The following is an 11,429-nucleotide window of genomic DNA, read 5'->3' as shown; positions in this document are numbered from 1 at the left end:
CTCTCTCTCTCTCTCCAGCAAAAGCTTTCCCTTCCTTGGTCAGCTTTCCTGAGGGCGCCTAAAGAATTGAAGGCCTAGGCAGTGTGTCTGGAGATATTGGGCTGCCCAGATAGCAAGACTCCCCCCTTCCTGTTTCCCTCACTGATGGGGTCCAAAGGAAAGTAGAACTGTAGGAGTTGCTGGGAGGAGGCAGACAAGGTGCCACCCAACTGTCTTAAGGACTCCACTCTGGATTTGTGTAGGATTTACTCCTGAGCCGAATGGAGGATGAAACTGATGGACAATGCAGAATTAGATAAACTAACAGGAAGGATTCAAAACCTGGGGGACCAGAGATTCTCAGAAGACTGGAGTAAATTTACGGACTATTTGAAAAGTAACTGTGATGAACAGATTACGCTAGTAAACAAGGAACCCTCTGGAGAGAGAGGGAACCTTTTTCTCCCAAGCAATGATGACCTGGACCAGAATTGACCAAATTTGGATTACTAGTGGCATGGCTCCAAAGATTAAGAAGGTAGAAATCTGCCCAAAAACTTGCTCCGACCATAACGCAGTGAAGATGGAAATGAAACTTACAACAACTGGTCAATTTAGATGGAGAATGAATGACACCCTCTTTCGAGACAAGGAGATTCTCATGAATAATAATAATAATAATAATTTTTTATTTATACCCCGCCCTCCCCAGTCAAGGCCGGGCTCAGAGCGGCTTACAAGCAATAATAATGAAGGCCCAAAAAACCTTAAAAGACTATTTTGAAATAAATTTGAGGGCCGACGTGGAGAAGAGAGTGGTCTGGGACGCAGGCAAAGCGGTGATGCGAGGCTTTCTGATTCAACAAAACTCAATAAAGAGGAAAAAACAAAATGAGAAAAAAGAAAAGATTTTAGAAAAGATAAAGGAGGGAGAGAAGAAACTAAGAGCAAAACCAAAGTCCCAGGAGATTTTAAGAGAGATTAAATTATATCAAACACAATATATGGAATTGATGAATCAAGAGATTGAATGGAAGATAAAGCAAATGAAGCAAAAGACTTTTGAATCAGCAAATAAATGTGGCAAACTTCTGGCGTGGCAATTGAAGAAAAGGCAGAAATTAAATACAGTTACCAGCCTAGAAGTGGACGGAAAGATCATATCTAAACCCAATGAAATTAGAAATTGCTTTTTGAGTTATTTCAAGAAACTTTATACTCAAGGCCTGCAAAATGAAGAAGATATAGACAAATTCCTTGATAAATATGGATTACAAAAAATCTCTCATCAAAGTAAGATGGATCTGAACCAGAGAATAACAGAACAAGAGATAGAGGCTGCCATTCAGAATATGCAACTGGGCAAATCTCCAGGACCAGATGGACTGACTTCCAGATATTACAAATCTTTGAAGGAGTGGTTGATTCAACCATTAAAAGAAGTCTGTAATGAGATCCTAGAGGGAAAAAAGGCACCTGAATCGTGGAAAGAAGCGTATATTTCACTCATACCAAAGACAGAGACTGAAAAGACTCAACTGAAGAACTACCGCCCAATATCATTACTTAATGTGGATTACAAAATTTTTGCAGACATTTTGGCAAAAAGATTGAAAAAAGTGTTGATGGAAAAGATTCATAAGAACCAAGCAGGCTTTCTCCCAAAAAGACACCTATCAGACAATGTAAGGAATATAATAGACATTTTGGAAAAGCTAGAGGTGAATATAAATACTAAAGCAGTACTGATTTTTGTGGACGCGGAGAAAGCCTTTGACAATATTTCTTGGAGTTTTATGATAAAGAATCTTCATGGGATGGGGGTAGGTCAAGGTTTTGAGAATGGTGTGGCGGCAATATACTCTGAACAAAAAGCTAAACTGATTGTAAATAATGTAATAACTGAGGAACTTAAGATAGAAAAAGGAACACGACAGGGGTGCCCAATTTCCCCATTACTCTTTATTTCAGTTCTGGAGGTGTTGCTGAACATGATTAGGAATGACCAGGAGGTTAAAGGAGTGCAGGTCGGAGCTAAACAGTATAAGTTAAGAGCATTTGCAGATGACCTAGTTTTGACTTTGCAAGAGCCAAACACTAGTACGAAAAGGGTCTTAGAAATAATCCAATTGTTTGGCCAGGTGGCTGGATTTAAGCTGAATAAACAAAAAACCAAAGTTTTAGGGAAAAACTTAACAGATATGGAAAAAGAGGAGTTCCAAGAGGAGACAGGGCTGACGGTGGTCAAGAAGGTTAAATATCTAGGGGTTTACTTGACATCTAAAAATGTGAATTTGTATAAGGATAACTATGAAAAATGTTGGTCAGAGATTAAAAAAGATCTAGAAATATGGTCAAATTTGAAATTGTCAATGTTAGGCCGAATTGCAGTGATTAAAATGAATGTATTGCCTAGAATGTTATTCTTGTTTCAAACCTTGCAGATACTTGATAAGATGGAATGTTTCAAGAGGTGGCAGAAAGATATTTCGAAATTTGTCTGGCAGGGCAAAAAGCCCAGAATCAAATTTAAAATACTGACAGATGCCAAAGAAAGAGGGGGGTTTGCCCTGCCGGACTTAAAACTGTATTATGAGGCAGCAGCATTTTGCTGGCTGAAAGAATGGATGCTCCTCGAGAATACAGATATTTTAGATCTGGAAGGTTTTAACAATGCTTTTGGTTGGCATGCATATTTATGGTATGACAAAATCAAACTGAATAGTGCCTTCAAAAATCACATTGTTAGGAAAGCATTGTTCAATGTTTGGACAAGATATAAAGATCTGTTGGAAAACAAAACCCCTAGATGGGTCTCACCAGTGGAGGCCAAGGCAGTGAAGAAACTCAATATGGAGGTCGGATGGCCGAAGTATTGGGAAATTCTGGAACAGGATGGAGATAAGTTCAAATTACAAAGTCATGAGAAATTGAAACATAAAGTAGAAAATTGGTTTCAATATCACCAAATAATGGAGTTTTTTAAACAGGATAGGAAAATTGGCTTCCAGGTGGAAAAATCAAAACTAGAAACTGAATTGCTAGAACCCAATACTAAGAATTTATCTAGAATGTACAACTTGTTGCTGAAATGGAATACACAGGATGAAACAGTCAAATCGGTTATGATTAAGTGGGCACAAGATATTGGTCATAACATTATGTCTGCTGACTGGGAATGGTTATGGAACACCGGTATCAAATTCACGGCATGTAATGCCTTAAAGGAAAACATTATGAAAATGGTCTATAGGTGGTACATGACCCCAGTCAAGCTGGCAAAAATTTATCATCTGCCCGATAATAAATGTTGGAAATGTAAAGAGACTGAAGGTACCTTCTATCACCTTTGGTGGACGTGCCCGAAGATTAAGGCTTTCTGGGAAATGATCTATAATGAAATGAAAAAGGTACTTAAATGTACGTTTCCTAAAAAACCAGAGGCCTTTCTCTTGGGCATTGTCGGCCAATTGGTGTCAAAGAGGGATAGAACTTTCTTTATGTACGCTACAACAGCAGCAAGAATACTCATCGCAAAGTATTGGAAGACACAAGATCTACCCACTCTGGAAGAATGGCAGATGAAAGTGATGGACTATATGACATTGGCTGAGATGACAGGCAGAATCCGCGACCAACGTAAAGAGACGGTGGAAGAAGAATGGCGAAAATTTAAAAGCTATCTCAAGGACTATCATAAACTTAATGAATGCTAAAGTGTTGTGGTTTATAGAAACAAAGGGATACAGCGATATAAGATTAGAATACAGAGAGGATTAGGATGACAGAGATTGAAAGTAACAATTGGGAGTTGCTAAAAATTTTGGACATTGGGATGCAGAAAGGGGGGGGTATGGGGAAGTCCTAGAAAAGAGGTTTAGGAAAATATGTTATGACATTATATGTGTATGTTTGTCTTTTTAAGTGTTTGTTTGTCTTTAAAAAAGTTTGTAAAACCAATAAAAATTTTATTTAAAAAAAAAACAGATTACGCTAGTAGGTCTGCAAGAAGTTTTGTAAGGTGAATTATTTGAAATGTTGCAAAAAAGACAATGAGGAGAATTATTAGTTAAAGATAATTAAAGGTAATATGAAATTAAGAAATGCATAATAAGTGATAAGAACGGAAAACAATCAGAGGTGTTGACGGAAGTCCAAAAAATATTGTATAAGATGAGAAGTTCTGTTGTATGAATGTTAATTAATATGTTAAAAACTAATAAAAATGCTTTTTTAAAAAAGGATTTATTCCTGAGCCTTTTCTTCTTCCGAAGATACCTGACAAGGTAGCGGAGATTTAGGACCAGAGTTCTCCTTCTCCTACATGCATGGGCTCGCTTCCCAGCTTGATGAGCCCCATCTGCCCATAAATCAGGATGAATGCTCAACAAATAAATAACCTGGGACAGCGGCAGAGGAAGCTGCTTGGGCGCCTGGGGCGATGCGCTCAGGGGCAGGACGATCTGCCCATAAGGGCGGGGTGAGAGCGGGGTCTCGGAACAGGTCTCTATTTCGATTTCTAGGAATGGAGTTGAGAGATGACCTAACCTGGGGAGAAAACAGTAAAGACCTGATGAAGAGAGCACAGCAGAGATTATATTTTCTGAGAATCCTCCGGAAAAATAATCTCTCAAAGTACCTGTTGATGGCATTTTACCATTGTACTGTTGAGAGTGTATTAACTTATGGTCTGTGTGTATGGTTTGGGAGCTGCACAGTCAGGGGAAAAACAATGCTGTCCAGGGTTGTAAAGACTGCGGAGAGAATAATTGGGTGCACTCTTCCCACCTTGGATCAAGTCTATGTTTCCAAGTGCCATAGGAAAGCTGCAGAGATAGCGCAGGATAGTACGCACCCCGGAAATGATCTCTTTCAGCTTCTGCCTTCTGGAAGAAGGTACAGGGTTACGAAGGCTAGGACTAGCTGCCTGAGAAACAATTGTTATCCGAATGTGATTATGGTTTTAAATGCAGTGTAAGGTAGTCTTTGTGGGAGTATATTGTATTTAATTATGGCGTATCAGAGTTTTTAGGGGGTTAACCAGGATGGGATAGCAGGCTTGTTGGTTTCTGAATGTCTGGTGTAGATTTTTCCTATGTCATTGTTCTGTATGGGACAATGACAATAAAGATGATCATACCGTATAGGGGTGGGGCGCACTGCGTGGCCTCTGGAGTCTGCCTGCCTCCTCCACTCAGCTGCCCTACAGCTGGGGGGGGGCAGTGGGTGGACAGTTTGAGCAGCGTGGAGCCTTCGTGCGCCCAAGCCACCATGTCTTTCCCAGGAGAGACGTGTGGCTCAGGTGAGCTGCAGGCCCCGCGGTGAGTGCTGCCCGCCATTTTGTCACACCCATCAGTGTTGACACCCGGGGGGGGGACCGCATCCACCACACCCCCCTTCCTCCGCTCCTGACCTGGGAGAGTCTCTGGTAGTGTTGTACACCAAAAGTATCTTAAGTTCAAAGAGAGAGAGAAAAGGTGGGGGAGGGAGAGAGCTTAACATTTGCCAGAGCTTGAAATCAGATATTCTGCTCCTAGGGTTAGGGATGGGTGAATCTGCAGGGCATAGTCCAACCACCATATAAGGTAAAAAGGTAAAAGGTAAAGGACTCCTGGACGGTTAAGTCCAGTCAAAGGCGACTACGGGGCTCCGGCGCTCATCTCGCTTTCAGGCTGAGGGAGCCGGCGTTTGTCCACAGACAGCTTTCCGGGTCATGTGGCCAGCATGACTAAACCGCTTCTGGAGCAACGGGACACTGTGACGGAAACCAGAGCACACAGAAACGCCGTTTACCTTCCCGCAGCAGTGGTACCTATTTATCTACTTGCGCTGGTGTGCTTTCGAACTGCTAGGTTGGCAGAAGCTGGGACAGAGCAACAGGAGCTCACCCCGTGGTGGGGATTCAAACCGCCGACCTTCTGATCATCAAGCCCTAGAGGCTCAGTGGTTTAGACTGCAGCGCCGCCTGCGTCCATATAATGGGGTTCCCCAACATCCAGAATTTCCTGGACATAGCCGGGATCCGGCCGTCGGAAACAGTGTAAAATCTGGGAAAATCCAGATGTATGGCAACCCATGTCAGAAGTGTAGAATTTGGTGGATTTTCTTCAAAGATTTTGCAAAAAAAAGAAAAGCTGGATTTTCACCTTTTGAAATGTGGCAACCCTACTATGTAAGCTTTCTGCTACCAAATCAGGATGAATGCTGGATAAACAGGTCATCTGCGGGAACCCCTATTTTTTATATTGCATTACATTAAGGGGGAGGATTGTGGCTCAGTGGTGGAGCGTCTGCCTTGCACACAGAAGGTTCCAGGTTCAATCCCTGGCGTCTCCAGGCAGGGCTGGGAGAGACACGCTGCCTGAAACCCTGGAGAGATGCTGCCAGTCAGTGTAGACAATGCTGAGCTGGATGGACCACTAGCCCAGCTCAGTCTGAGGCGGCTTCCTGTGTTCTTATGTTCATGCTGATGTATTCATGCTGCTTGTTGACACCAGGCTCACAAAAGAGCATACCAGGAAGAAGAAACAAATATTTATTCTCCAACATTTCTCTAATTAAAATAGGGATGTATAATAATAATAATAATAATAATAATAATAATAATAATAATAATAATAATAAATTATTATTTATATCCCCCCCCAAAATATCTGGCTGGGTTAACAAGCCACTCATGGGCGGCTCCCAACAGAATATTAAAAACAAAATAAAGCAGCAAACACTAAAAATTTCCCTAAACAAGGTTGCCTTCAGATGTCTTCTAAAAGTCAGATAGTTGTTTATTTCCTTGACATCTGATGGGAGGGCACCACCACCGAGAAGGCCCTGTGCCAGGTTCCCTGTAGCTCCACTTCTCACAGTGAGGGAACTGCCAGAAGGCCCTCGGAGCTGGACGTTAGTGTCTGGGGTGAACGATGGGGATGGAGACACTCTTTCAGGTATACTGGAAAAAGCAGGATATTCCAGGATCAAATCAGAAACCAGGACAGCTTCTGTAAATCTGGGATTGTCCTGGGAAAATAGGGACACTTGGAAGGTCTGAACAAATAGGTAATAAAACACAGCAGAAGTCAAACCAGTCCAAAACTAGCCATTGCCTTTGATGATTTAATTTCAGAAAGACAGGCTTGCTCCTGAATCAGGCTCACTGCTATGCTGGACAGAGTGCAGCAATTTTCCAATGAGTCTCCCTGTTCAGAGAATCTGGTTGTTAGTTACTCAAGCGTAGGATAAGGGCCACATGCATACAAACCCACATTTCACAAAAATAACTTTACTGTTCTTTAAGGGAGGGGCGGAATAATAGCTGAGCTGCCTCCACCCACTAGGTTGTTTCGGTTTTTAAATGATCTTTTTGCTTTCTGATTATTTGCAAGATCCGTTCGCTTACAATCATAGAATTGTAGAGTTGGAAGGAACCACGAGAGTCATCTTGTCAAACCCTCTGCAATACAGGAATGTTTTGCCTAATCTTTTGCTTGAACATACAACTCTTAGATTATAAATCTCGTTCATTACTGACTGAGCAACCCACAAGGCTTCTTGCTCTTGACATATTTTAATCGCTGACCTCTGAAGCCGAAACTTGTCTTCTATGTTTATCCAAGTGGTTGCCGTGCCAGCGTTAACCTGTTGATCTGGGAGGGAAGCGTTTTGTAGAAAACAGAGCAGAAAAATCACGTGACTTCTGAGAACTCAGGCCAATTGTCTAACAGAAGGCAATATACAGTTGGCTAAAGGAAATCTTTTTGGCAGTTACCTCTGGCAACCTCCCAGTTTCAGAAAGCTTAAGAAATTAACCGTGTCAAAGTTGCCTCTGAGAAAGGAAGGAGGAGGGAGTCCGTTCATTTTGCATTGGAAGCTGAACCTATTAAATTTGCATTTCCTTAAACAGTACGAGAACCAAAACATAGCTGTCGTATGCATACCTTCCAACATTTCTCCAATAAAAATAGGGACGTCATTCAATGATGATGATGATACTAATAATCATAATTTCATTTTTATACCCCGCCAGTCGGGCCAGGATCGGTGCAATATGCTCAAACCTTCTTGCCCCGTTAGGAAGCTGGCTACCGAATTCTGCACCAGTGAAGCTTCCGAACCACCTTCAGAGACAGCCCAACCTATAACACATTGCAGTAATCTATCCTAGAGGGTACCAGAGCATAGGCAGAAGTTTTCAAGCAGAATTCAAAGTGTTGCTGCTGACCTTTAAAGCCCTAAAGCTTAGTAGGCTCTGTAGACCAGAAGGTGTGTCTCCACCCCCATCATTCAGCCCGGACACTGAGGTCCAGCGCCAAGGGCCTTCTGGTGGTTCCCTCACTGTGAGAAGTGAGGTTACAGGGAATCAGGCAGAGGGCCTTCTCAGTAGTGGTGACTGCCCTGTGGAACACCCACAAGGCGCAGCTTCACAGGTGAAGCCAACTGGTAACTCACAGCACCTGGTGGCAAGAGCCGGGAAGGGATATAAGGTCAGCTCTTTGCCACAGCAACACATTTCCTGCCTTGCTGCATTTGGCTCCTTGACCCCTTGTTTCTTGATCCTCGGACCCTTGACTTCATGACTCCTTCTTCTTGATCCGTTGACCCTTGACTTTGTAATTCCTTGCTTCCTGACCCTTGGACCCTTGACTTCATGACTCCTTGCTTCTTGATCCTCAGAGCCTTGACTTCGTGACTCCTTGCTTCCTGACCCTTGGACCACTGGCTTCTTGACTCCTGGCTTCTGGACCCCCGTTCCTGCTCCCACCCCGCCATCTTGCCCTCGGTCCCGACGTCCCCAGCCAGGACTTTGATCGCCCATGAACCGGACCATGACACATGGCTTCTTCCCCCAAAGAATCCTGGAAGTGTAGCCCATTAAGGGAGTGCTGGTCTGTGGTCTTCTCATGAGCATCTGCTTGGTCACTGTGAGACCGGGATGGGGAACCAGATGGACCCTGAATTCTTCTTCATAGGTGCCACACATGGTTTGAAGATATTTCTTGCTGCGCTAGCATTAAATCAAAACATTGTGGTTAGATTTAGTTGGTAGTCACATTCATAACTTCAATTAAATGAGGAAATGCACTTGCAAGAGTCCTGAGAAACTGTTGCTACAACTCTTTTTCACTTCAACTTTTTGCGTGTTTTCTTTTACATGCATACAGAATAAGTGTCCATAATCCGGAGTCTGTCTCAAATCGTCTTCACACCGTTGACGTCCCCGGCATGGATCTCTTTGGGAAGATCTTGCCAGGGGTCAGAGGAATCATCTGTGATGCGTCTCCCACCCAGATTCAGGCACTTTTAGACCTCATGTTGGAAGGAGGAGTCATATCCAAGGAATACTACCAGACGTTGCTCCACGAAAGGGACAGAGAGGATCTAGCAAGGAAGATTTCGTTGACCTTGGTGGAAAAATCGGCCATGCAATTGAGCCAACATGGTGCAGCATCAGCTAGAAGCATGAGTAGTAAGTTTGCTTTTTCTTCCTTTATCATACACTTGCTCAACATTTTCAGTGCAGAAATTCTGCCGTCCATCCGTTCTCAGTTCTGCGAGTGATGGGATGCACTGTGTGTCTTATTTATCAATGGACAGTCCTCTATTCCAAAGGCATTTCTGGGCAAAGGAGCCTTTCATTTTAAGGGCTACCCAGTCTAGTAAAGGAAAATGACCAAATACTTAGCAGGCTGTCACATGGATGATGAAGCAAGCTTGTTTTCGGCTGCTCCAGAGGGTAGGATTCTGCAGGAATTTCATTTCCTGGCATGTAGGACACTTGAATGAGTCCTTTCTGAATACACTCTCTTGCATGATGTAACTTAATCTGCAAGTATTTGGTTCTTTGCTTGCAACTCTGAGTTCAGCAAAGCCAAACAGGATCTATTGTCTTGATACACCTGTATAGGACATTTCACAGAAACTCTGATGTCCTGAAACAGTTGCATCAACCATTCACAATCCATGAGTGAAAATGACAGGGCATTGAGTTCTGCTTCACAGGAACTTAGGCTCACTGTCGTCTGCTTTCTGCACAGCCAGTCAAACAGACAGTGGTTGTACATGTAGCACACTCCAGAAGTGCTGGTACCATCCATGGTGTCACTTCCAAAACTAGCATCTGCAAAGATTTCAAGACATCCAGTCTTCTGACTTGTGAACCTCAGTCTGTAGTGCAAAGTCCCCTTCAAATAGCGGGCTATGCGCTTCAAAGCTTTCCAATCCTGAACAGTAGGACTGTTGGCATGTCTGCACCAATGGATTCAAATGACAAAAAGGGGATTGCAGGGAAAAAACATTAGGAAGAAGTTCCTGGTGATAAAAGCCATTTGACAGTGGAATGTGGATTCCTTAGGAAGGTGGTAGACTGTCCTCCATTGAAGGTTTTTAAACAAAGGTCAGATGGTCATCTGCCCAGCATTATTTCATTGTGAGTCTTGCATTGCAATGAGTCATAATAGGGGTTCTATGACCCTAAGAGAGAGCAGGGACTTTGAGGTTGCACATCAATGTTTAGCACATGGAGAGCAAATGGAGAAGGCAATAGGGGCGGGTGAATCTATCAATTTCCCTCAGTTTCTCCTTTTCCCAATCCTAAATTCAGTTCTCTCCATTTCCGCATCAGGTTACGATTTACTGATTTTTAAAGTTCTCTTGAAAATTCATCAACGGATCCCTCCTGATCCACGCAAGTCTGTGTTCAGATTTCGCCTGCACCTCCCACATTTTTGCAAAGCAATCTTCTCTCGCTTTTCACAAATAGATGTGTTTTGTACGCATTTTACCTGAGCATCACGTGCATTTCCTTTGAGCTTGTTTGGCACTGCGGCATTTGGAGAAGTCCGGATGCCGGGGGTTGGGCTGTGTTTTGGTTCCTGTATTGTTTTAGAAAGCGAAGATTAGGGGCAGTTTGCCTTCAGATCCAAACTGAATCAGATCACTTCCCCATCCCTTGCAGGCATGACCCCTTTAGCCAGCAGTGATCTGGGCACAGAGTTGGGTGCTTCAGGGGCGTCAGATATGAAACCATGTCCGGGTCAGGGCTCAGAGGTGGCTGCAGAAGATGGGAAGATGTTGTGCCTGAGGCAATTGAGCTATAACTCCCAGAGGAACCTCCTAGACCAGGGGTCAGCAAACCTTTTCAGCAGGGGGCCAGTCCACTGTCCCTCGGACCTTGTGGGGGCTGGACTATATTGGGGGGAATGAACAAATTCCTATGCCCCACAAATAACCCAGAGATGCATTTTAAATAAAAGGACACATTCTACTCATGTAAAAACACCAGGCAGGCCCCACAATTAACCTAGAGATGCATTTTAAATAAAAGGACACATTCTACTCATGTAAAAACACGCTGATTCCCAGACCGTCTGCAGGCTGGATTGAGAAGGCGATTGGGCCGGATCTGGCCCCCAAGCCTTAGTTTGCCCACCCATGTCCTAGACCACCTTCTTCTTCTT

The 11,429-nt window shown here is 43.4% G+C and overlaps 1 protein-coding gene and 1 long non-coding RNA gene across 3 annotated transcripts in view; one reads left to right on the top strand and one right to left on the bottom strand.

Moving 5' to 3' along the window:
- Nucleotides 1-11,429, bottom strand: part of LOC308573154 — a 285,151-nt gene that overhangs the window by 258,383 nt on the left and 15,339 nt on the right. The gene's annotated exons all lie outside the window — the stretch shown is intronic.
- Nucleotides 9,048-11,429, top strand: part of CIITA (class II major histocompatibility complex transactivator) — a 44,258-nt gene continuing 41,876 nt past the window's right edge. For both annotated transcript variants that reach the window (XM_081169398.1, XM_081169397.1), the window contains exon 1: nucleotides 9,048-9,439. In XM_081169398.1, coding sequence (XP_081025524.1) covers nucleotides 9,196-9,439 — 244 coding nt within the window. In that variant the 5' untranslated portion in view covers nucleotides 9,048-9,195. The remainder of the gene's footprint in view (nucleotides 9,440-11,429) is intronic.

Source organism: Podarcis bocagei (assembly GCF_964188305.1).
Source record: "Podarcis bocagei genome assembly, chromosome: 14".
Lineage (NCBI taxonomy): Eukaryota > Metazoa > Chordata > Lepidosauria > Squamata > Lacertidae > Podarcis > Podarcis bocagei.
Note: the sequence above shows the minus strand (reverse complement) of the source record. Positions and strands in the feature narration are given on the sequence as shown.